The 26,781-nt window shown below is 35.1% G+C and overlaps 3 protein-coding genes across 3 annotated transcripts in view; 2 read left to right on the top strand and 1 right to left on the bottom strand.

Annotated features, from left to right (window-relative positions):
• Nucleotides 1-748, bottom strand: part of tspan4a (tetraspanin 4a) — a 160,386-nt gene extending 159,638 nt beyond the window's left edge. The window contains exon 1 of the mRNA XM_055036884.1: nt 651-748. The gene's annotated coding sequence lies outside the window, so the exon portion shown is untranslated. The remainder of the gene's footprint in view (nt 1-650) is intronic.
• Nucleotides 749-5,866: 5,118 nt separating this feature from the next.
• taldo1 (transaldolase 1) lies at nt 5,867-13,212 on the top strand. Its single transcript, XM_055036320.1, has 8 exons — nt 5,867-6,047; nt 8,925-9,048; nt 9,208-9,315; nt 10,061-10,192; nt 11,502-11,677; nt 11,882-12,079; nt 12,525-12,670; nt 12,745-13,212. The coding sequence occupies exons 1-8, from the start codon at nt 5,948-5,950 to the stop codon at nt 12,775-12,777; spliced, it is 1,017 nt and encodes a 338-aa protein (XP_054892295.1). The 5' UTR covers nt 5,867-5,947; the 3' UTR covers nt 12,778-13,212.
• A 230-nt stretch (nt 13,213-13,442) lies between these two features.
• On the top strand, nt 13,443-26,440 carry LOC129364233 (uncharacterized). The gene is made up of 15 exons (XM_055036770.1): nt 13,443-13,538; nt 15,547-15,704; nt 16,002-16,192; nt 16,528-16,632; nt 16,987-17,125; nt 18,036-18,186; nt 19,590-19,722; nt 20,480-20,632; nt 20,974-21,011; nt 21,112-21,141; nt 21,258-21,424; nt 22,402-22,871; nt 23,042-23,141; nt 24,219-24,531; nt 25,448-26,440. The coding sequence occupies exons 2-15, from the start codon at nt 15,573-15,575 to the stop codon at nt 25,528-25,530; spliced, it is 2,205 nt and encodes a 734-aa protein (XP_054892745.1). The 5' UTR covers nt 13,443-13,538; nt 15,547-15,572; the 3' UTR covers nt 25,531-26,440.
• Nucleotides 26,441-26,781: the final 341 nt, after the last annotated feature.

The following is a 26,781-nucleotide window of genomic DNA, read 5'->3' as shown; positions in this document are numbered from 1 at the left end:
TATGGAGCAGATTCATGTAACTTTGGCTAACCTAACATAAGAGCACATTGTATAGCAGCAAATTTTTCTGCTCTTTGCCAGGAGGCCAGCCATGACTCTGAGAAGTCAGCAGGGCCTTAAGTTCCTGTAACCCCCAAGGAGAAAAAAGAAGGAAAGAAAAGCTGAGCTGCTGGGAGGGGATGCCTGGAGGAATGGTTGGTATTCTGAAATGTTGTTTTTCGCCACAAGTTTATTTCTGTCTGTTTTACCATAATCTAGGAAAACATTCATCAGCCAATCAGAAATCTCCATGCTTACAATATCGCCTCTCCTCCACAACAACATGCTGATAAATCAGGGGGCTAAACAGACAGGAGTTTACAAAAAAGAAAACACCCTGGAGAGTTTAACGAGGGATTTTAATGTATGAATATGAGCAGTGAGATTAAGTGTGATTAATGTAATCCAGCTCCAGAGTAAACAGTGCAACATTCATTTAACAATTCTTGTGAGATTAATGGAATCAGGATGAAGTTCATCCCTTTAATCAACCCCACCCCCAACAAAGGCTTATTATTCACCCGATCACAGACATCTGTGTAGAGGTTACTAAATCAAGGAGAAAATCAAAGAAGCTGCCACACAGCTGATTAAATGTGAGAATGACTTACCTCCAACTTATCTGTCAGTCTGCACTCCCAGCTGGCCCTCCTCTTCACTTAGTAACTGACAAAACTTCTCAACTTGGTCCTTTTCAAACACTCCCTCCCTCTCTGCTCTCTCACTCAACATGTGTGCACATGTGACTGTCATTCACAGAAGCTTAGAAGCAAAACGAGGACATCTAGTGGCCAATAAAGCGAGGGATTGATAAAGAATAATTACTTTGCATAGTCAGCCAAACGTCTTTTACCTGTTTAGTCCTTGCCTGGTCACAGGGGGCCTGGTATCAAACTCCAGCAGTTAATGAGCAAACAGTAAACACATAACAAACAACAGCAGAGGGCACTTAAGATCATGCAATCAGCCTAATTTCATGTTTCTGGTATCTGTGGGGAGAACCCAGAGAGAACTCCTAGTAAAATAAAAAAAGGCTTTGGTTTGGATTTGAACCTTTGAGTTTTATGCAGGGACGCAGGAGTGGTAGAAACTGCTCCATCATCCACTTCCCTGAAGAAAATCCAGAATATTTTCACAAATAATTACAACACTGCAAAACACAACATGTGATATAGGAATGATATAGCAGCTTGTTTTAAATTAACAATTCTTTAATATTGATGAAAAAGTACTATTTCATGGGAATAAATGTTTCATTCAAATTGTCTCCCAGTTGAATTAATACCTATTTATCAATATTAAAGAATTATTGATTGAAACTTGTATGTCTTCCTTAAAACTTCTTGTATATATTAGCTTTGTCATATTTGTCATATTTCAATGTGCTAAGATATTTACTAAGATATTTGTACTAGAAACAAGACTGAAAATAATTGGTAAGATTTTGTGTTTTTGCAGGCTAATTTGTTGTGACAAACTAAAAAAAATAATTATAAAAAAGGATTTTATGTATATTGACTGTCTAGATCACTGACTTTTCAAATGTAACACTGAAAATAACCAAAATGTCAAAACTGTGAGAATTAGTTTGAATTCTTTTTTGTGTGTTAATTGCTTTTATTTTATATTCTGTTCTGTCATGTTATATTTACTGGTTGGATTCTGAAGGTCTGTTTTTTGGCTCATGCATGGCAGCAAGTTGGGGTTGATGGAGCTTTGTCAGGGCATTTCTGGAAAAATGGTTTCACAAATACCAACCCAGGCTTATGAAAGAGCAGATAAGTCAATAGTTTTCACAACAGCAATGAAGCAGAACAAACCCATCCGCCAGCCTAAAATTAGAGTGGACAACAGGTTTTATATCACTAGATTGGCAGTTGCAATTCATTTTACTTATAGATGTATAAAAAACCCCTGTAATATGTGTAGACCTACAAATGGCATCTTGATGTATTATGTTATAAAGTCAGCTATAAAGTCTAATTCATATCTATTTACACAGACTAAGTACAAATTAAAATTAAAATAAATAAATAAAATGAAATGCATGAAAAAACAATGGAATGTACACTACACATTTCATTCCAAAGGTTTTCTCTCCTTGCATTGAAATGTATTTTAAATATTTTCTTTATCTAGGAGAATACAGGATCTTTTGTCCTCAAACACATCATTTTTTTCTGCCAGAATGTGGAAATAGAGTTAAGCTTATTTCTCCTCCTCTTACAGTCCTTCATCTAATGCACATTTTAGAAGATTTCATTATACCCTCACTATATTATTAAAGCAGTCCTGTTTTTCTAACACACATTGCACAATTCAAAGCCATCTATTATATACATTCTAATCACAATTCAGATTTTAAAAGACTAAATCTATTTTCCTGGTCCGCTACAAATGCTTTGTAAAAGCAGTTTTATTTCGTCTCTTGCTCTCAGTGAAAGCAGATGCTTTTTTTCCTCTGATCCCTCCCTGCCCTTGCCTGCCCTGCTTGCATTGTTTTTGTCCTGTCTTTTTCTCTATTTTTGGAGCATTTTTCTGCACATTCTCCGAATCTACAAATTATGGATTTGGTCAACCGGTCTCTCAATGCAATTGATTAAATGTTCTCAATGAGAAGACGGGGCACAGGAGAGCCCTCTTGTTCTGCAGGGACAAACCAGGTGTTATTCACCCCGGATTTTTTCATGATAACAAGATTGCTGCTGTTTGGAGCTTGCGGATACCTGGCTTGTTGACAAATTTGTGATGGACTTGGCCGAACCAGTGAACACTCGGACTGTTGGTGTGGACAGACTGTTGGACTGAGGATTCCAACACTCACTAACGGGATGGAATCGATCTTGAAGAAGTTGCTAGTTTCGGTTCAATGGAAAGACCAAAACTAATTTGTATTATTGGGAACTGAGATGTATCGGCAAGACTTTGGGGAAGACTGAAATTTGTAATCTACCCGAACAAAGACATTCTGTGTCTGAATTGGCTTTTCCCGTGTTGCTTTGGAAGGGATTTCCAATCTCCTTTAAGATATGCAAACATGACGCTCCTTACCACCTCACCCCCTCCTGTTATTCATTCAGCTGTGGAGCTGAGCACTCCCAAGGACATTCCTTGATAACATTTTTATTGGACTTCTGCCAGGAGGCTGAGCAATGTGGTTTCATGATGTCACCACCTTCACTCATGTCTTTGTCACTTGGTTTATCTGAATGTTGCCATGTGCTCTAATGTGCCTTCTTTTGCTTTTTTCTTTGGTTTGTTATTTTGTTTGTATTTCCTTTTAATTCCTGTAAAGCACTTTGTATTGCCTTGATGCTGAAAATGTGCTATATAAATAAAATTACCTTTAAAATATGAAATTTGTTTACCCTTTAAGATATTTTTTGAGCTAAAAATGATTTCACACAGCAAAAGTGTCTCATCAAATTGAAGGTATGCGCAAGCTTTTTAAAATTAGTGTAGTAAACAGCAAAATTGGACTAAAGGAATCTGTTTCTGTGAAGATTTTTCCTAACATTATTATTGAATTCTGACATAGCCTCAGATGCTCATTTAGCAAACTGTTGTTGCATTTTAACTATGTCAGCTCAAGGTAATGGGTTGTTGTAACCCATTACCTTGTATCCCTCACTATACTCTATGCATCAGTGGTTACATACAGAACCCTATTTGCAAAGCATTCCACGAGGATGTGGATGCACACAACACTGTCGTTGTGATTCTTTAGCCTGAGGGCTGATGAGCTAATGAATTGCTTTTGAACACAAGCAAATTTGCTGAAAGGCAAGAAGGGTGATTTGGACTTCTGTAATAGTTTCTGAAATAGAATTGGTATTATTGCAAATGAAACTGACATCGAATAAGCTGTTACTGGAGGGGTCAGCAATTTGAGAAAAACAATTATGTTATCATGGTAAGAGATATTAATCTAGCAATCTGGAAAACATGATGACCAATGGCACATTTACTGAACAGATTATGTTCCTCATTCAAATAATGTATCCAAAATGATGCATTTATGGATCCAGTATTCTAGAGTTCAGATAGATTTGTCATATTATAAGCTCAGATTTCTGAGCTGACATTTTATAGTGTGTAATTACGGACTAAGAAATGTTTATGTTATATGGTCGTTTAACTGCTTATGCTTAGAACAACAGACAGATGTAACTGTATAAGCAAGTTTGATAGGAAGAAAAATAGAATAAGCCCCTTCATCATGGAAGAAATCCTTCATAAACCAAATCTGGCAGAAGGATAAAGTAGAATTGACAAAGTTTTATAACTGATTGGGATAAGGGCATAACAATGGTTTTCAGAGACATAGCTCTCACTGTAATGACAATATATTCTTTTCATTTTTGTACTTTAGAATGAGATCAGCTTGTAAAAGTTACAAAGCTCTGTTCAGACCAAACTTAGAAGAAAGAGCATTGCGTCTTAAGCTGGGTAAAGTCACCACTGATTGAATTGTTTCTTCCATCTGTTATTAAATTCCTCAAATTATGTAAAATATAGGTATAGGTAAAATATAGGTATTTTGTCAATATTGCTATAGAAAAATGCAAATCTTCAGAATATGAATACATCCAAAATGTATTATATTTCATAAGAATATTTAGACATCAGACAAGCATCTGCCCTTTTCTGTTTGTTTTGTCTCCAGGGAACTTTAGCCTCCTCAGGCATGTAGAAAAAGAATGTCTCATGAAAGTAATTAACATTGAATAGAACAAAAATAAGGTGACTCCTTTATAATATTCAACAACCAGTCCTTTTTTTCTTCTCTTGAAACGTTTCTACTTTGAAGCCCTACTTCCCTGTCCACATGTCAAAATATCCTCAGGCTGCATCCTGAACCCTGCACTGCCCTCTAGTGTCCCTTACTGGTAAAATATTGCAAGAACATCTGACAGATGTTTTTTTTTTTTTTTTTTTTTACTTTTACTTGAGTAATTTCTTGAATTTTTACTTTTCACTTTTACGTGAGTAAAAGCTTTCTGGAAGTACTGCAACCTTTACTTGAGCGCAATTTTTGGGTGCACCTGTGATAAATAGAATTTAATGGCCATATTATCAGTCCAGGGAAAGACTGCTGACTTGATTAATGTCCAAAAGACAACACTGCTAATCAAAGTTACATAGAGTGAAAAAGTGTACCCAATACCATCCATTCATTCATTATGATTACCCATTTGGCTGCAGGGTTGCGCGGTGGAGATGCTGTCAAGCGGTCAATGGGAGAGAGGCGCACACTTGAGGTAGATCATTATTGTTAATTAAAGTATATTTAATTAATTTGTTAATTCAATTAACTGAAGGCAGGTTTATATAGCCGTTTTGAAAACTGCACTATATTTAATGAAATTCATATAGTCTTAAAAAGTTGCACAAAAGCATTGAAAAATGTAACTTTTATTACTTGCTAAAAATTACTTTGTTGATTTCTAAATCTAAAATTCCAGAGTAGAACAATACATTTTAATATGGTTTATTACGGAGCTAGGTATTAAATATGTAAATATTATTTATTTCCAGTAGTTCAATTCCACAAATTAAATTTAATATAGGCACACAGAATACTTGTCTTTGTTCGTGCTAATTATTGTCACCAGCAGGACGGCTTATTTTCTGAAAAATCACATTTTGGGCTTATAATCAAAATGAACAATTGTAAACACTTGTTTTTGATTGTATTCTCGCCGTTACGTATACACCCACTTTTATAATTTCAACTTTCATTTTTTAGAGTAGTGGAGTTATTATTAGGAAGGTTCATTACCTACCTACTCTGGATGCGCACTCCCGATGACTTCTTCCTGTTGCACGGCGCGCTCCCGCCTCCCTGACATTCGTACAACGCTCACGTGCTTTCTGTATATAAAAGGGGTCTCAGTCTACGCTCATCATGTCTAGCGGTTCACCAGACAAACGCAGAAAGATGGAGTCGGCCCTCAACCAGCTGAAGAAGCTCACCGTGGTGGTGGCGGACACGGGAGACTTTAACGGTAAATAGTTTTAATCCTCTGCGAGTTCCTGTTAGCTTATTAGCATGCTAACTGGGTTTGCAGGAAGAATCCAGGTTTTAATGTAACTGACCACAAGGTCGATAGCAGCAGTGGGTGTGTTTTTAATATATCTGACTTCAAATGTGCTTAATCGTATATGATAATGTTAGTCTAAAGCTACCAATTAAATATTTTTATGAGTCGTTCTAGTAATTTAACACTTTCTAACTAAAACACTGACATCCTCATAATCCCATTATTTCTCATTAACGTTATCCCACCATCTCAGTTAGCACTAGCTGCTATCTATGCTAGCTGCTGTCGTTGCGTATTTGCATTGTGCATAAAAAGTTATGCTTTTCAACGTTAGAACTGAGTGTTTTATGTTGCTTTTAGTCGCTTACACAAACTCTATAACATTTAAATTGACCTCAAACGTTTAGCTTTATGATGGTAGAAATGCTAACAACGCCAAACTGCTCTGTACTTATCGACATGCAACAGGAGGTTGTATATATTTCTTATTTTTCATCCTTTGTGCCGGTTATCTTTCATACCCCAACAGGCAAGGTTGTTTTTCTCAATAGGTCAGAATGAGGAACGGTTTGCTGTAATACTGTGTTGCAGATCACTTAGTTCCTTGTGCATAGCTTGCAGACTCAGGATGACATGACAGAACTAGTTTGTGAAGTTCAGAAAGCAGATTGCTACTGAAATCACAGAGCAGCAGTGGACTTCACACTTTAACTTTTTTGCTGCTCACGATCTTTTAAATTCAGCTTTTTGACTAATTTTAGTTTGTTTCTGTTTTAATAATCTAAAACATAAATTAGAAATTGTGTGTGAGATGGCAACATTTTCAGTTAAGTTGTATGGCAATACAAATTATCTGCAGAAGGTATTAAAGAGCTTCTACATGGTGGCAAGATACTTAGAACAAGCACAAAATAAAACGGCACAAAATAAAGTTGACCTGTCATGATGGGTAATTTGGTTGGACGATAAATGGTCCAAGAAATTATTCTGGTAAATGTTGTTTTTAGATCATTTTCAAGTAATATAATGATACTTCCATAACAATGCAAGAACAAGGTCTCTGAGATCAATACACTTTAAATTCTAATGAACATTCAACACTGCAACTGGAAGGCAGTTCCAAATGTCCCAGATAAACAAACAAAAATAGAAACATGGAATGAATATTTGGCTCTATAAACAAAATTGTCCTTCAAAAAAGCTAATTGAAACTGAATGGGTTTTTTTTTTATTCAATTTTTGGTAGAAAAGGTGAGGGAAAAGAAGAGAGCTATAAATCATACAAGTAGAAATTATTGAGCTTGTTTTAATTTATCATGCTGCTTATTGCGACAGGTCTAAAAGTTATCAATTTCAGTCAACCAGTGTACAGTTAAAACTTGTTGCAGAATCGTAAGATTGATTATTCTCAACAATTTGTTTTTACATATTGAGATCGAGGAGTCAACAAAAGATCTTCAAATAATTATCTGCCTTTTTAGAAGTTAGTTACTGTCAATTAATTAATCACCCTTAGTTCAGTCATTAAAATAGTTTCTAATTTCCAATGAAAATATGACATTTGATTGGGCTAATTAATAATATGCTCATATTTCAAATCAGTTTTGTGCTACTTAATAATAATCAACAAAATAAAAGCTTATTACTGTTATTGGTTAAATTAAACAATTTTTCACATTAGGCATGACATTAACATGTCTAATGGACATATGGACAATTTTTGGGAAATTCACACATTATGGAATTTGACCATTTGCTTTCCTGTGATCAAACACTGCTTCTTTGCAGTTGAAAATTCTTAGGCACATCAGGAAGGTCTCAAGATGCAGTTTTGTCTGAATTGCATTGGCTACTGCTGAAAGGAGTGTGACTGATGAAACAATGGCCAGAAGCAGTTTTTCAAGATTTCCAGCGGTTGTTTGGTTTGTGTAATCTAGGTTTTGTGTAGATGTTGCAAGAGGGCTGTATTTGACTTTTGCAAGCTCAGACAAGTTTACATTAACAGCATGTTGATAGAGTACCACTAAACAATTTACAGTGTGTCGGGGGAGAAAACGGCTAGTGCGAAGTCTGAAGGTAAACTGAAGGGGCTGAGAAAACACATAAAATGCAGTTACTCGATGTAAGAGCAACTATTGTATAGATTTTTTTTTCTTTCCCTCAGATAAAATTTGACATTTGCTGCATAATTTGAGCCAAAATAATTATTTCTGAATAATAATTAGTTTATGTTTTTACCATTATATTGACACAGCTTGTCCTTAAAAAAACACCAACATGTTGAAAGATTCTCACTGTCCTCCCCCCTGTGTTGAAAGAGGTAGCAACATACTTCTTTCAACACAACCAGCCTGAACAGAGGCTGGCTTTGTTCTGAAGCTGAATAGCTTGAAACATAATTTGGATGTCAGTGGAAAACCTAGTTTCCTGCACATTTTAGGATAAACTATACCATTTTCTAGTGGTGCTGACATGTTATGTTGCATTATCTCATTAAAGTTATCATTATTGGCTAAGTAATGTGCGTTTGCCAATTTGGCTCCTTTCTTTCCTGTTTTTGTAAACAAACTACTGAGAAGAGAGCGGAGAGAAACGCATACACTAGATGGCAGCACTTCTTACTGACTTCAGCTTTTATGTTTCAGTTATCAGGCTTGAACATTCTCTCATCTTGCATGCATTTTTAATAAAGCAGAAGTTTAATCTGTGGTGTTTTTAAACATACAATTTTAAAGATACAAAAAATATTTAACAGTTCGTCTCCTATGTTTTTCTGTCTTTTGCCTCTGTTAAAATTAATTCAGGTTTCATGAAACTGATCTGTGATTTCTGTCTTTGCAGCCATTGATGAGTATAAACCTCAGGATGCAACGACTAACCCATCTCTGATCCTGGCTGCTGCTAAGATGCCAGCCTACCAGCACCTTGTGGATCAAGCCATTAAATATGGTATTGCCAATGGAGGGTAAGAATTTGTTCTCTGACGTAAGAAAATCTAAATGTAATGATTAAGCATCTCTTTAGTTTTTCATGTAGAGTTGTCTAAGCGTTAACTAATTAACGCTTAGACAATTAGACTATCCACTGTAACTCTCACATAAATTAAAGTTACTCTGTTTTTCAGAACTGAAGAGGAGCAGGTAGCCAACACCATGGACAAGCTGTTTGTGAGTTTTGGACTGGAGATCCTGAAAAAGGTTCCAGGCAGAGTCTCTACAGAGGTGGATGCCAGGTGGGTGTAGACACCAACCTTTGCAGTGCAGAGTGGTAGAAGCAGGGCTTCTCAATTAAAGGAAAATGAGGAATATTTTGTTGTGCATGAAGACACAAATATTTGTTTTCTAAATGCTGCTGTTACCATGATACCATTTCATACCTTTGCAGTTTTAGTCATTTCATATTTTACGTTTTTCTGTTCTGATTGTGTGGCATAACTGCTGAGCATCTTTGATTTTACTGCATGAAACAATTTTGTTCCAAGTATATTGTAGCAGGTTTATATGATTATAAAATAAATTTAAAAAGTCAGTTTCAATTTAAAAATAAAAGAATACAAATTAAATTCAATTAAAAAGATTTGACATTTAATGGTGCCAGTATTTCATCTACTTTGTGGTTCTGTTCAATTTATTTTACAATCTTGAAAAAAATGGTTAAAATAAAATGATAATTTTTATAATTTCATGTTTTTTGTTTTGTTTTTTTGTAATGTTTCCAGACTAATGCAAGCTTTAGTCCATTTTTATGACTGAACATCATGTGTTTTCAGTCCTGTTTTGAAAAGTCATCGCTTGCAAAGATGTGTGAATTGCAAGCTGTTATGACAAAATGTGGTTTTGATAAATAAGAATGGGGAAAGTCAAACTTGTGACACATGGCAGAGGTTGAAATTACATGCATAGGATGTATTACATGTTTGTAAAACATATAATGTACATACAAATCATCGTTTTATGCCTTTTTCTACCTCTATACAGATTGTCTTTTGATAAAGGAGAGATGGTGGCAAAAGCTTTGAAGCTCATTGCTCTTTATGAAGAGGCAGGCATCAGCAAGGAGCGCGTTCTCATCAAGCTGTCCTCCACATGGGAGGGAATCCAGGCTGGGAAGTGAGTATGCAGGGTTTTAAGTATGTCCATCTGCTCTTAATTATTCTTATATATATATATATATATATATATATATATATATATATATATATATATATATATATATATATATATATATATATATATATATGTGTATATATATATATATATATATATATATATATATATATATATATATATATATATAATTTTTAAATCGAACTTAAAATTAGATTTAAGCCAGTCATTTTTTTTAAAGGATTATTGCATTCAAACAGGGAACTTGGCTCCTTGACTAAAGCCTACAGTCCAAAATCTGTTTTTCACTTTAAATCAGTTCTTTGTGTGTGGCTTGAGGTTTATGAACCTTGTCGCACCTTATCTTATCAATTTGCAAGATTCATTTGAACTGGGCAGTCCAGCAAACACTTCCTACATATTTATTGGTCCTTGTTCCTTAATCAGTGATTGTGATGATTAAAGGGTTCCTTGTAAAGTTCACTCGACCACAGTAATCTTTGCCTCGCTTAAACATACTAATTACTCTAACTAAATTATTACCTCTTAAACTGCTACAATGACGACAGAAGATTTACTGTGCAAGAAGATTTGCAATTTGAAAAAAGAATATTGACCTGCAGATTTTGGAGGGAGACTTAAAGTCTCCCTCCAAAATGTTGATTTAAAGTGAGATTTTGTATGGTACTGTATATGGAAGAGACGCATTATTCAAAATTTTCATGCAAATTTGTGTCTGACAAATCCAACATGTCTTTGCTTCAGAAAGGGGAAGAGTGCATCACTTCTGAGCTTTTAGATGTTGAGGAAAAATGCAGAGAATTCTAGTTTTTATTCCTTTAAATTTGTCCCTCTTTGTTTCTAGTATCAAAGATGGTCACAGGTACTTGACCTTTAGGGCCTGGACTAAAGAAAAATTTCTTCCTAATTACTTTGTTTAGATGGAGATCATTCTCACGACACAGTCACACTGCAACCACTTCAAACAACCTTAAAATTTATGGCACCAGCTTGCATACCAGTAAACCTGGATAATGTCTGGGAAACGGTACCTCAGTGGTGTGACATTAATGTACTGTTAGAATATTTACAGATAAAACTATGATTTTTACTGGTTGTGTATCAGTGAATCTGCAATGGGTAGAGAATGCACAACTGCCGTTTGATTCCAGAAACTGAATCAGTCATAGTTAGGACCTAGTTTCTCTTGATTGTTCATACTCTCAAGTTCTTGTCTTTTAATAAGTGTTGGTAGAAAAACTCTTGAAATATTCCTGAGTTGTTTTTTTATTTTTATTATTTATTTTTTTAGGGAGCTTGAGGAGAAGCATGGCGTCCACTGCAACATGACGTTGCTGTTCTCCTTTGCTCAGGCTGTTGCCTGTGCAGAGGCAAAGGTGACTCTCATCTCACCCTTTGTTGGACGCATTCTCGACTGGCATAAGGAGAACACAGACCGCAAAAGCTTCGAGCCACATGAAGACCCGGGTAATGATAGCTGTTCTGAATCATATTTACACTTATAGTTTCAGCCTTATGCACTGTAGCTAAAATCAGTAGATGACTCATAATTTTTATGGCAGTTTTATAAATGTATAAATGTCAATAACAAAGTAGCTCTTGATTAGTCGCCATTTGTAATTGCATACATTTAACCTTAAGCATGTTTTTGTTTTGTCTTGTTCATTTTAGGTGTAATCAGTGTGACCAAGATTTACAACTACTACAAGAAGTTTGGCTACAGCACTGTGGTGATGGGGGCCTCGTTCAGAAACACGGGGGAAGTGAAGGCACTAGCTGGTTGTGACCTGCTCACCATCTCCCCTGGACTGCTGGCAGAACTCAGCCAGGATCATAGTGCCGTCACTGCAATGCTCACTGTGGAGAAATGTAAGACTTTTCTAAAGAATTTTGGTTTATGTCGCAATCTAATTTTGTTCAGTATATATTCCAATTAAAATCAATTTCTTGTTTTTTACTCAAAGGTGAACAAAGTTAATCCTGACCTAAAGCACGTTAAGACTACAAAATCCTGAAATAACTTAGTTGTATGTACTGTATAGCTACAGAAAGTTTTGATACTCCATCCAACAAACAGCTTGAGAATTGATAAATAAATGTATTATTGCAAAGTAAATCAATTTATCTTTAAGTATTGGATACACAGATACAGTTTTGACTAAAATGGATCCCCACACATAATTTGATCTTTAGGACAAATGAGTCTTTATTAAAATCAATTAGAGGACATCTATGAGGTACAAACTTGTGAACCTGTCAATTTTTGGTGTTTCTGCATTGATTTCTTTTTTTTTTTTTTTTTTTTTTTTTGCAGCTAAGGCATGTGATCTGGAAAAAATCCACCTGGATGAGAAAGCTTTCCGTTGGCAGCACAATGAGGACCGCATGGCGGTGGAGAAACTGTCTGACGGCATCCGCAAGTTTGCCGCTGATGCCATTAAGCTTGAGGCTATGATCAAAGTAAGAATAACTTCATTTTTTACATAAAGTCATGCACAAATGACTCCTAAGGGGTTATAATATTGTTTATACAGGAGAAAATGCTCAGTGTGAAAAACGGCCAGTAATGGAAGGATCTGGAGTGTCCAGCTGCAGTCGAAGAGGTACAGGGGTCCAGAGAGGACCCCCTCTCTTTCCAGATGCCCAGGAGAAGTTCCAAGTGCCGGAGGAGCATCCTCTACCCTCTGCTCATACTCCAGGGACCAATCTCCTTAAACGTCTCCCCTGCTTTTTGACCAAATATAGATGATTACTTCAATGGGTGTTGGACGTAATAAAATGGCTTAATATTTACCTGAAATTTGCCCTGAAAGGTGATTTTATTTTATTTTTTAATTTAAGAAACAAATGTCTTATACTTGGATTATTTCATTACTTCAAGGGACAGTAGATACTTTCAACAGTGTAAGAACAAAATGTTTTTTATCAACTGATATTTGCTCCTAACAATGTAATTGTAACATTATGTGTGCAAATGATAATAAAGTTAATTCTTGATGAAATTTTTTGGTTCCGTCTTGATCTTGTGGCTTTTGTTGTGACACTGTGCATTGTATCACCACTGGGTTGAAGTATCTTAACGCAGACTAATGATAAAAATATGCAGAGCATTTTGAACAGAGTACAGGATCCAGCTCTTGTTCGCCAACCCCTCCTCTTGACATGCAACGATTGTACAGCCTCGTCACTAAGCCCTGGTCCAGCCTGTTTAACTCCATTCTCTGCCCAAATTTTAGCGACTCAACACCTTTCTTTTCAAGACATCACGGAAAAGCACCTTCATTAAACAAAAGCTGAACTTGAAGAAAACACAGGCCAGTAGCTGAAGGTAAATGGATCAGTTTAATGTTTTTAAGTTTATTGTAATTTGAAAAGTCAAAATTATATTTGATGATAATGAAACTGGCTGAGCTGTGTTGGTAAGACTTGATATCTGTAGAATAAAATGTGAATGACATTAAGACTTGGGTAGCTATTAGTTAAAAAGGGGGAAATGTTTCTCTGTCAAACTTAAGGTAATTTTCATACTGGAACAATAGAGCGATGTGAACAGAAAGTAAAGTGACTCAGTGAAGGGTGACAGGTTAACAATAAAAGAAGTGAAGGTGTCAAGTTCTGAGGAGTAAAATTATTCAAACTAGTTTGTGTCCAAAAAGTCCTGTATAAAAACAAAATTTTAAGACTCATAAGAGTTTACCGACTTGATGTGCAGCTGGCTAAACTAAACTTGTTACCTGAACCTCTAGGATGTAAGTGATCTTTCAACAAAAGCTTAACCTTCTTAAACCCTTTTTATAAGAAAAAAGCATCTAATTTCTATTCTTGTAAAATGTGAAGTTTTACTGGGGTCATCACTCTGGCTATAGCAGTATGGCCCTTGATGGGGTGACACTAGAGGAAGTAAAGAGCATCCCTGGTGGTGTAAATGTGAGAAACATGTCTGGTGAACCAAAATATGTGACTTCTTAAATAATATCTTAAAAGTGTTTATGATCTGCTTCAAACAATTACAACTCTACACATTGAGTCTTGTAACAAATGATTTATGGATGGAGACATTGTGTATTTTTTTAATAAAATTGTAAAACCTCTGCTTTATATTTTCAAGTTTATTTTAGTGGTGAGGGGTGGGGAATGTAATTATTGAAATAATTTTGAAACAGAAAAATACAAAGAACAATTTTAATGTGGTTGACTTCAGCTTTCAGAAAAATGTCAAATTTCCAACCTTTCTCTTCTTTAGAATCAAGAACCAATAGTAGCAGTTGTACTAAAAAACAATTTTTTGGAACCAAGAGATTAATTTTAAGGTTGAGTTCATTTGTTAGTATGTTCTGGTTGTAAAATGGAAAGAAGGTAAATAGTACTATTTTAAAATAGTGCCACCGTTTTGATAGAACCTCTTTTACAGATGTCAACTCTTGAACTGGCATGTGGTTTGACACCACAGCAGTGTAAATTGAATTCTGTTTTATATTGCACCAATTCACAAGAAATATCTAAAGAAAAATTCTCAGTTCATACAGAGATTCAAATCCCAATGATCAAACAATGTAGTCAAATTTATCCTTTTGTTTAATTTTTTGCATGTTTTTGTATTTTCATCTGGGCTCTACTTCTAGAAACAGTTCAAGCTCTCAAGAAAAAAAATAAATAAAACACCTTGCAATAATGGGGAGTTTATAAAATTTCCCCATCTTGATGCCACAATTGGTGTTACTGCATTTCACCTAGCAACCCAGTCGGTATCCAGCATGTTTGGTCTGCTGGTTTTACCATTCCATATGATACCTGTACAATGACTGCTGGAAAAGACAAGTGTTTCTTCTGATTCTGACTCAGAATCAAAGATGAACGATTGTAGAACAGAACATATGTTTGCAACCATTTTCACATGTATGAATGAATGCTTTAAAAATGTTATTAACATGTTTTATATATTACATTCATAACATTTAAACCTACAACTTGTTTAAAATAAATCATCATATATCCCTTTTAATATTTTTTTTAACCATGTCCTACATTATTCATAAAAACCATGTAAGCTTTGATGTGGCACACATCACACTCTGGATCTTAGTGAGAGCAGTGGAGATCATTCCTCTGAGCCTTTGTCATTGCTCTCAGCCTAATCAGAACAGTTCCCATTATCTCATTCATTTTCTTGAAGCCTAATTCACTCTGTCTTCTCACAGACATTAAACACCAGTTTGTTTTAGATGGACTCTTTATCCTGGGTATACTAACACTGCCTTCATGTTTTTGTAATACCCGAGTTGTAAGATATCCATCGTTTGTTGTTGAAAAGTAAATGGTTTGTTGCTGTCCATTAGACTCCATGTCTTACTGAGGAGCTGACATGCTGCACAGACTTAAACTGGGTGTCTTGCTCCACTGGCTGATTCTCTTCCTGTTGAGTCCGGCCTACGAAGCCTCGTCCCTGGGCCTCACAGTGCATGTTGTGCCTCTCGAGGAAAATGGAGGGAAAACGGTAGGCAAAATATTCCTCTCTTCTAAAAGGACTTTTATAGGGACTGTCTTTAAGCAGGACCTACCTCTAAAACCGAGCACTGATATTAATGATTTATGTCCATATGCTAAAATTCAAGTTTTATGCCGAAATTTATACTGTACTTTTGTTTTTATATAAGCTGCATTTTAAGTTGCTTTCCAGAAAGAAAAGTATTCCTGTAAAAATAATGTACTTCTCAATTTAAGACGATTAAAAAAGTTAATCTGAAAGAACTATGCACTACAATTTATAATTTTGTCCCTTTTCCTCTTGCAGGTTCGGGCTCATTTTACTGTCATTACTCCCTCTCCTTGTCCTGATTTGTTAGCAGTCTGTGCAGCAGGAAAGGACTGTCAGGCCCACCGCACCGCCCTACCTTTCAGCTACACCAAACCCAGCCCAGCGTGGTGTGTCCGCCAGTGGCAGAAAACCGTACCGAGCAATTACAATTCTTTTCTCAAATTAGGGTATGAAATCTCTATTTTCACTCCCAAATTGTAAATATGCATAAACTGAGGCTCCCAAAATGTTTTACATATTCTTCAAAATGTATAATACTGAAAATACATGCATAATTTAACTCTGAATGCATACATTTCTTCAGTACGTGATGACTGAAATGTACTTGTTAATAGTCAAAATCCAAAATACACTCAGTTTAATTTCTTCTTGGCGTCATTTATCTGACTACTTCTTCCTCTGTTTTCCTTAATTCCAGATGACTTTTTACTTAACTGTTCAAGTAATGTCAAGTAAAAAAGTAAAATATTTTTTTCTAAAGCTCTTTTATTATTTCCTTTAGATTCCAGACAGAGTTTTACGTCTCAATAAATGCAGACCCAAAGATTCGGGCGAATAATGGAAAACTCAACAGGCCTCCTTTTGTGGCTCTCCCTCCTCCACTGAGGTAACACACAAATCAATTTCTTCACAGTGACCAAAATTTATTGTAAACTACATTAAACAATTTAGGGGTCCAGAAAAGCTCACACGTCAAAGGTTTATTAAAGCCTTAAAGTTCTCAGTTTTTCATCTACATTGGAATTCTGCTACTAAAGGTGAAAGCACCTGTTTCGAATCTTGAAGTTAAAAGCAAAGTTTGGCAAAAATGTTACCAAATAGCTTTGTTAAATTTTTTAAAAATCTGAATTTATATCTAAATTAATCTTTCTGCTGCCTGTACATTCTCAACAATTGATCTGGTCAGAGACTGAATTATTACTTGTTGCTGACACTGATTTTGACTGTGCTGTTGGATCAGGGCCAGGGTGAACTGTCCCGTTGACTTCCATATCTCAACAAAGGATCTGGATGGAGATAAAGTCCGGTGCCGCTTTGCGAGTGCCAGCAGTGGAGAGTGCCGGGAGTGTATTCCACACAATTTTCTGGAACTGGATGAGGTGAATATTCTGGGTTTCTTAAACTACAGAAATGTTTGTGATATTTTCAAGTAGGATATGGTCTCACCAGTTCTAAAATTGTTCAACACTAGATCATGGTCTTCAATGTGAAATTACTAAAGGGACACAATTAGCTGTTTTCAGGTGTGGAGCCTACATCTGTGTTTTCAAACAATACCAGGACAGAAAGACATCAACACTGACCTTAGAGAAGCTAAAGATGATTATGGTACTCATAAAGTGAAAGGGAAGTACTGTACTACATGCTAATGACAAAAAGCATCTTGAAGAAAACATTTATAACAGTTGCTGACTGTCCCTTCTACAAACTCTTAACTTATCAAGTGGACATATGCTTCCAAGCTAAATATTGGGATTGTGGAAACTGTTGTGTGTTTTGGACACTTAGGATTGAAATAACTATGTTTCCCCCATTATTCTGGTAAGTTGCAGGTCGCATATCCTGCCTGTTACTAAATGTTCATCTTTTCCTTCCAACCAATCAGATTATCGACTGAGTAGCTCCAAATGACTGTTTTCGCAGACTAAATTGAGAAGTCCTCACCACATGTGTCTATGTGTTCATTTCTTCATCTCACTGCTTAGCTGAGTTGTGTAAAAATTTCTAGGAAGAAACACGTTAAGAAATCATGAAGCACCAGCTACGTGCCAAAGCAAATTTTTGTCATGTGAAAATAAGGTTTCACATAACAAAAAAATAAGGTTCTGATTGCACATTTAGTTCTTTCAGTTGATGCCTAAAAATCTTAGATCTATGAGATTTTGAAAGAATTCAAGTAACCTGTTTGTGGATTTTTATGTTGTAAACTTCTAACCTGACTTTCTACAGAAAGTTTGTCTTGTTCATCAATACTCTACAAAACTGCTTGATGAAACTTGTTTTTAACAGGCGAGCTGCACTCTGACATTCACTGGAAAAGCAGCTGCAGGACAATACTTTATCTACTTAATGGCAGAGGACCTGATTCCCGCGCCTCCAACGAGACAGATTTTAAACAATTCTCCACTCAGCTCTGTTCCTGTGCACCTCTCTCTTACTGGTGAGTCTGTTCCTCACATGTAGCTATATAAAAAAAAAATCAAAAACAAAGTACAGCCTTGTTCAACTCCAATTACACTTCACTTATTGAGGATTGCTCAATATGTGATCCTCAGTATTGAGCAATCCTCCGATTAGCAACTACGAATTATAGAATACTACATCATAAAAATATTCTGAGTAGTTAGAAAAATGCTTTTATATTTCTTTCTGTATGGACAAAAGAAATGCTGTTTTAAAGTCAATGATTATGTCTTTCCACCCTGGCACAGTGTTAGAGCAGTGTACTGAATGTTCTAGAATGGCACAAAAGAAAAATCTTTCTCTTTAATAGGCATGCAGGTTCACCTTCAGCTTTTTAAATTCTTCTAAAGCTGGAAGGGCGGGGTTACTTTTCGTTCTACTTTTTTATTTCTGCTTAGCCTTCTTGAAGTAATGATGACATAATTATGTTTTGTGCTTCTCAGGATGTATTTTCATAACTACACATTCAGTAGAAATGTATTGGTAGTTAACTTTGTCCTGATGCCTGACTAGAAGGTGACTGGCATGGTTCATTTTCTTTTTTGATACATTAGTACTAATTATTCCTGAATCAACTAAAGTAAATTCTTTACTCTGTGTTTAACACCAATCATATCTCGAGTTTTGCTCCAACTGAATATTTCTTATGATTAAACAAATTATCTTTGCGTACAAAATATAATAAGCATTATACTTTTGTCCAGCTCATTTTTGCAGCAGTCATTTCTGTGCTACAATAAAGAGATTTACATTTCTACATTTCTGAGAATAATAATGCACATTAAATATATTGATCAGTGATTTTCTTCTCTGTTCTACTGTTATGTCTCATCTTTCTTTCTTTGCTTCTTCAATCAGAACATTGATCTCAGCAATCAACAATGGATGGTTTCCTTGATTCTTTATACATTCAGATGCATTTCCTCTTATGTCCACATTTTGTGGTCACCTGTGATTCTGTTTGAGGAAAAAAAACCTAATATTTCCAAAAATAACTATAATGCAAAGGTTAATCTTTTACTCCAGGAATAACAACAAATCTATTTCAGTATATCTTTAAATAAACAATTTATTTTGTTAATGCCTGATGCTAATCTTATCACATTTCTAAGGTATGCAACTTTTTTTTCATTGAATTATTTTGCAGGAACAATGAAGCACTACTTCAAAAATCTGACTATATCTTTGTCTGTATCAGTTTCTTAGATAAAAAGTTGGTTAAAACATCTGATAATAATGTCATCAAATTTAAAAAAGAGAAATATTGCCAGGACAGCTTATTTTTTAGATTTTTCTTTTTAAATAGGTTATTGTTTGTCTTAATTTTATCCTGAGATAGCAACATTTGAAGCTTTTTAAAACATATCTGCTGCCCCTCAGTGGAGGAGTCGGCTTCAGACTGCAGTCATAGCCCCTTGGTGCTTGATGGGACCCCAGAGAGAGACTCTGTGCAGTTCGTCCTGCCGTTTCAGGAGGTGAAATTCAATGCTAACTACAAGTCTGACCTTGAGAGGTGTGTCATCAAAAAGCCTTTAATATTTTCTTCCTGTAAAAGTGTTTATGCTGTAGTGTTGTTTACTTAAGGAGCTTACCCAACAGCAAGAAAATATACTTTTATGTTTTATTGTCACTGATGCAGCTTGTTAGGTTTTTTTTATGTAGAAACCGCAGCATTATTTAACCTGAAAATTTCCACTGTTTATGTATTTAAAACTGGTTCCATCTTTTTTGAATGATTGTATAAAATCTCAACTGTACAGCAACAAATGAACAGCCCTGAATGTTTAATTAATTTCACTAAATGTTAATGAATGCATAGTCCTTCATACACAATGTATCTGTAGCTTTTTAAATAAAGTATTTCCTTATCTTGTTTAAAACTAAAACACTCCCCATATTTTACCTTTAGAGCTCTCACATCATGATTCTCAGAAACTTGTTGAATCAAAAGACCTGACATGGCTTTCTTTGTTGTTTTGCAAACAAAACAACAAAGAAATAGAAATAATACTCATGAACTTACTGTGCCTCAGCTGAATTACATTTGTCGATATAGATATTGAGTTTATCTTTAAATAACAACCACTATTTATACTGTTGAACTTTTCATTTTAATATTTTGAATACAAAACTTTTATATGTCTGCATTGGGTGAATAACACCAACTGAAACTCATGTGGTTGCCACTTTAAAGCTTCTAAAAATAAAGACAGCTGGTCTGGTAGAGTTTTGCCAGAATCCCAAGGAACGTGGTTTTTGCTCTCTTGCAGTGTTTTGGAGATAGCGGTGGTCGGCCCCCCTGACCTGTACAGAGTTGGCTTTGCATCCATCAGCAGCCTGGCAAAACTAACTATGGCCTGGATCCGCTCTGAAAACAACCTGACCCAGCTGTTGCCTGTCTGCTTTGTTGCAAACACCAAGAGGTTTGTAATTAACATGTGAAATCCTCAATTATTAACAACTTGAACAGTGTTTGATTCTGTAAATTTTGCTATCCATTTACAGGTTTGATAAGTTGATGGCAATTATTTTACTTTCTACAAAGTTAAAACAAAGCTGTAAAAGTTTAGTATTTATTTGTAGTATTTTTGTTTCTTGATGTCATCTCCTTTATGCTAAATTCCCTTTGTCTTTTTTCTAAAAAATATTTCTTATGTACAATTGTTATGGAAATTTTATTACTCTATTGGTACATTTAGCTAAATATAGACCAAAATATTTGTAGACTGTAAAATCATCTGATCTGTTCTTCTTGTCTTTCCAGTTTTCAGTCCCAGCTGCGATGCGTGTGGCTGTACCAAAGTAAGACTTGTACAAGAATAATGATGATTATCAGGTTTATGAAGCCTCTCCAGCATGGTTTCAGTTGTACAGACTACTAAAATATCTTTGTTTGTTTCAGGGGAAATGAGGACCCTGCCTGATGGAACTGGTTAAGTTGCTGAAACAATTTGTTAAATTCCAGTGTTGTGTGTGTGAGATGAACGTTGATTGTGTCTGTGACTATGTTAAACTAATGAATAATCTGCTGGTGCTATTTCCTTGTAGAGCTGAGGTGTAATCAGACAGAGATGTCTCTGCTGCTCCCTGTCACCTCCCTCACCAACGTCGACCTGGACAAATTACAGCTCAACAGCCCCACCTGTCCTGTCACCCACAACAGCACACACTTGACTGCACACATACCATTAGGTGGCTGCGGGACTAAGGCTGTGGTAAAATATATATTTTCCTTGTTGTTGTATATTTTCAAAACCTTTTCAAATAACAGACATCAAGGCACATCTTTGCTTTAAATCTACACATTTGCAGAGTATGCTTATAGAGTCTTAGACTGACCGATGATGGCATAAAGACAGCCTGAAACGCTAAAAAAATAATACATTTACAAATAAGTATATTTATGTACTTATATGTGCATACTACATATAAGTACATACATACTTATGTGTATACACATACACATAAGTATTTTGTAGGGTTTCAAAACCTGCAATATATAAAATTTTACAAAAATATTTTTTACAATTCAGGTTCCCTGAAGTTAGACTAGTGAGGGTTTTGAAATTGGTTCAAAGAAGGCAATGAGCACTCAAAATCTTTTTATTGAACAACCAGAAACCTTATTAAAAGGTCATTTTATATAGATTTGATTAATTATGCATGTTAGGAAGAAAAGAAATACTTGGCTTAAAAAATTGATTTCAGACATAATATACATTTGGGTTTGTAGTGTAATATTCAAATATGTAAAATTCAAGAGATAAATGACAAAATGTGCATGTGCTTGTGCATTAAAAGACAACAGACTATTTGTAACTTATGAAAAGTAAAATATCTGGAAACAACAAAGATATGTAATACCAGCAGAAAGGTTTTTTTTTTAATAAGTTCAAATTGAGCATATTATAATGCAGAAATTGGCATGACTGTTAACACTTACTGAGTTTCTTGGTTGGAGTGATGGTTATAGATTTTAAATGAAAACTTCTGCAGAATCTGATCACATTTTTATTGTTTAGTCTGTGAGAAAGAAAAAGTATCTCTGATTTAATGAATGTTTAACTTTTAACAGTCTCAGTACATATTTTTTTTACTAACTGAAATTATGGAGAAAACTTTTTGTCACGTCACTTCAGATATCAGAATTTTCAGCACCAATAAAATGCTATCCTATATTGTTTGTTTTCAGCACTCTGGCACAGAATTGGTTTATACCAACACCTTAAAAAGCGTGCATCACACCATGATCAGCCGCCGGCCCTCGCTCATCCTCCCTCTGGCCTGCCGGATCCCAGGAGCGGAGGTCAAAGGGCCTCAGTATGCCATCAGCATGCCAACAGAGAGGGAAACGTTTGGCGAGATTATAGTCTGGTTAGAGTTTCACCTTCCAGGACAAGGGCCTCTGGCACCACTCACCTCCTCTCCCAGGTTTCGTTCCAATTTCTTATCATCTTCAAGATTTCGTCGTGAGACAGGTTCAGAAAGCAGCACCTCCAATAGCAGCACTCAAACTGGTCTCCAACATGACGAAATGGTCAAGCAGTTGGACCTGTATGTGATGTCTAACTGCAGTGTTGATCGAGCTGAGATGATAGTAACAGACTGTATGGAATCTGAGAAGGAGGACATGGCAGACAGCCATCCTCTTGTGGAAAAAGGGTAATATGTTTCATTATTCAGTTTGTACAGTGTCCTTTATTGTCATTGTTCTTCTTATTATAATTATCCTAAATATTTACATCCAACTGAAATTTGACAGATACTGAATGATATGTCCTAAGTAGAAGGAAACATTAAAACAGATCCTGTGGTTTCAATTTCTGTTTCAGGTGCATGATGTCCAACAACACACTGGAGATTATTACAGAAGAAAAAACTTTCAAGATTTACCGTCTGGATATGAACACAAGGACAGTCACTGGAACAAAGGTCTGGAATCCCAATCATCATTTACGTCAAATCTTATGCTTTTTTTCTGCCTATTTCAAGCCTTTAATTTTTTTTTAAATTTTATGTGAATTAAATACTGGTTGGTCCATCACTTCGAATTAAACTGGAACACTTCTGTGGCTTTAGAGTCCAGTTAATGACTTTACGAACTTCAATAAATTGTATTTGAAGTTTTATGTTGTAGACATACATGAAGCAGTTGATATTTGGGAAATAAATGGAAAAAGGACAAATGGTTTTAATTTTTTTTTTTTTTTTTACAAACTGAAATCAAAAATCAAATCAAATCAAATTTTATTTGTATAGCACATTTCAGCAGCAAGGCATTTCAAAGTGCTTTACATCATAAACACAAAAACACAAAGTCATGCAACATAGAATAAACAAAACATTGTTACATTTCAAATACAATTCTAAACAGGTGTGTTTTTAGTTGAGATTTAAAGGTAGTCAGGGTTTCCTCTGTTTTACAGTTTTCTGGAAGTTTGTTCCAAATTTTTGGTGCATAGATGCTGAAAGCTGCTTCTCCTCTTTTAGTTCTGGTTCTGGGGATGCAGAGCACAACAGAACCAGAAGACCTGAGAGGTCTGGAAGGTTGATACAACTTGTAATCTCTTAAAAAGAACAAACGCAAAATCTCTACAATGTTTGATCAGTATATTTTATTAATGTGTGGAACTTTAATGGGAAAAAATGAAAACACGAGTAAAAGAATGAAGCTATAAGAAGACGGCTACAGCAAAAATCTGGAAAAAACTGAGCTCTAGAACTTTTTTTTTCTTTGCAAAAGGTTTACATTTCTGGATATGTAAAGCTGGCATATTTTGTTTGACAAAGTACTGACTCAGAGGGACTAAATATAAATGCATACTTTTGTTAAAATTCAAAAATCCATACATTCTTTTCTTTGCACTGCATATTTCGGCTATGCTTGGTGTTTATCTAATCAAAAATATTATACATATAGTTTTCTTGTCTGCCTTTACTGTGTTATGTTCTAAAATAATTATTTTTCTATTTGATCTGACTGATAACTGCAGCTTTTTGTGCTTCCAGATGTATTTTGAATGCAAAATCAACCTGTGCATTGCCACCATGCCCTCTGATAAATGCCCTGATCTGTGTAGCAACTCAAGCAGTTCTAGCATGCTGGTTAACAGTGTGTTCACTAGCACATACTCCATCCGCTCAGGGCCTGTGAGTCTCATGGTGGCTGACTTTATGAACAGAAATACCACTGCAACAAATCCTCCTACAAATAATACTCCTGGGCCAACCGTCGCCCAACCAGCTACTACACCAGGAAGTACTTCGCCAGCTTCTCAAATTCCAAATGTAACCAGTACAAATACAAATACTGCATCTCAAGGTAAGAGATCAGCTTCTCTTATTGTCTAGTATTCAGTTGATTAATACTAGACAAATTATGGAATATTTGTCATATTAGTGTCTCACACTTACAAATTACTACAAAAAATTGGAAGCTATTGCATTTTTCTAACATTGCTGTTTAAAAAAACAACAGTTTTTCAGTTGTTCTACCAAAATACATTCATACCCCTGGCAGACACTGTTTTAAATTATAATTTTTTATTTCACTAACATTTCTTCTGATTGGAAGTAAAATTATTTTTCTTGATTGATACAGCCTAAGTTCCAACTTAAATTAGATAGACAATCTGTGGCGGGAGCTAAAGATTAAGGTGATGACCTTCTAAACTGAGATCTGATTGTTAAATTACCAAAACAAATATTTCAAACAGTTGTCAGACTTAATAGAACCTGCAGTAATAATGTTTTTTGTTGTTTAAAGGAATAAACAATTTATTCTCATTTCATCAGTTCCATTTGTTTTCCTGTATTGTGTTTTAACAGTAAATTCTATATTCTGGCAATGTTTTTAAGATGATAGTGAGCTGATTTAGTGACAGACTCCATGTGGCTGACAAAATTTAGGTCACAGTCCAAAACTACACTAAAGATCCTTGTGTTGTGGTCTTTAGCCCCACTCTGTCTCATTGAGCAGTGATCTTGTTCATACTTTTTAGCCAGATATGAACATTTTTGTTATACAATAATCTGGAGGGGAAAAACAATTTTTTAATTACTGTTTGAGAGACACCTGTCTTGTTTCCTATCAGAAACAATATTTTCAAGCGACTGAGTCAGAATAATTTCAAAGCAAATTCAACCAGGGGTATGGATAGTATTGTGTTTAGTTACCATTTAGATTTATATGACAAATCTAACGCTGTATCCAACTCTTGTTATTTTTCCATGTGTAGCTCCAGAAGTGGCCACATCCAGGATAACTGGTGTGATCCTAATGACTATCGCCATGTTTCTCCAAATTACCATCCTTCAATAAAAAAGCTACTGGACAAAGACCTGACAGATAACGAAGCACAGCATGTTTTTGTTATGGAACTTTGGAGTATAAAAATAAACTGCTCCAGATTAACATGACAACAGAGGCATAGCTACACTAGTTATTCATCTTTCCCTATCTCTATATTTAAAGTGAAAGGTAAAATGCTTTTTTTATTATTTTATTTACTTCACAAGGCGGCAGACCAGATAAGTTTGATCCGCCGCCTTCAGAGCAGACCAAACTTATCTGATAGACACACATTGTTCATCAGATAAATTTCAGTATAACACTGGCAATGTTAAGAAAGCCAAATAATTACCTAAAGCCAAATAAACTGTTTTCAGTTGAGCAGATAAAAACATTTTGTTCTTCGTCTCTCCTGTGATATTTTTTCCCCCAACATATTGTACAAATGTGATCATTATGTTTTAGACTTTGCTTTCCAGTTTTTGTCTTACAATTATACTGAAAATATGCATATATACTTACTTTCCTTGAAAAATATATTTTTCTTATATTACAAATTATTTACATGGCATTGCTATATGTTGTTGAAAATAAATACTTCCACAGACATTGAAATACATTAATGTTGACTTTTGTTACAAAACTGTTTTAGCATGAATGAAAAGTAAAACACTACAATGAATGCAAAATTGAATGCACTGTTATTTAGGCAAATGCATTTGTCAAATTATGATTCCTTCATTTTAAGTTGTGTTTAATACACAACTTAAAATGAAGGAATCATAATTTGACATATTTTGTAATGCATTATTTTCATTATTTTATACAGTGTGGTGAAAAAGTGTCCTTTTACAGATTGATTTTGTTTTGTCACACTTTTCGTCAAAAATGTTTCAGATTATTGACCTCAATAAAAGCAAGTAAAGTCTGCAGTGCACTCGATATTTTTCTGGGTACTTTGTGGACAAACATAACCTTACTAAAATGAAAAAAACAGTTTGCAATAACTATTGTTAATCTTATCGTTGTGTCATATTGCAATTGGATTTAAGTCTTGACTTTTGCTAGGCCGTTCTAATTCAAGTTTTACTGAAATTATGCTGCTAAATAATTTTCACATCAACTCATGCAGTATTTCTAAGTATTATAAGTGTGAAGAATGAGTGGAATGTCTTGCACCTTTACGGCCACATGCACATGGGGAACTGAACCGTCCCTGTCAGCATGAAAATCTATGACAGCTATCCTAGCACTTTACGCGCTCATAGCCCTTATTTTGAT

Source organism: Poeciliopsis prolifica, unplaced genomic scaffold, assembly GCF_027474105.1.
Source record: "Poeciliopsis prolifica strain line A6 unplaced genomic scaffold, Auburn_PproV2 SCAFFOLD011, whole genome shotgun sequence".
Lineage (NCBI taxonomy): Eukaryota > Metazoa > Chordata > Actinopteri > Cyprinodontiformes > Poeciliidae > Poeciliopsis > Poeciliopsis prolifica.
This window is presented reverse-complemented; position numbering and strand designations above follow the sequence as displayed.

What these genes read in the sequence shown, in the direction of transcription:
- LOC129364233 (XM_055036770.1), top strand. Translation starts at nt 15,573, where the DNA reads ATGCTGCACAGACTTAAACTGGGTGTCTTGCTCCACTGGCTGATTCTC. An exon ending in TGTGCACCTCTCTCTTACTG is followed by an intron (nt 18,187 to 19,589) that starts GTGAGTCTGTTC and finishes GCTGCCCCTCAG; the next exon opens with TGGAGGAGTCGGCTTCAGAC. An exon ending in TTTGTTGCAAACACCAAGAG is followed by an intron (nt 20,633 to 20,973) that starts GTTTGTAATTAA and finishes TTGTCTTTCCAG; the next exon opens with TTTTCAGTCCCAGCTGCGAT.
- taldo1 (XM_055036320.1), top strand. Translation starts at nt 5,948, where the DNA reads ATGTCTAGCGGTTCACCAGACAAACGCAGAAAGATGGAGTCGGCCCTC. An exon ending in GGACACGGGAGACTTTAACG is followed by an intron (nt 6,048 to 8,924) that starts GTAAATAGTTTT and finishes CTGTCTTTGCAG; the next exon opens with CCATTGATGAGTATAAACCT. An exon ending in AGCTTGAGGCTATGATCAAA is followed by an intron (nt 12,671 to 12,744) that starts GTAAGAATAACT and finishes TTGTTTATACAG; the next exon opens with GAGAAAATGCTCAGTGTGAA.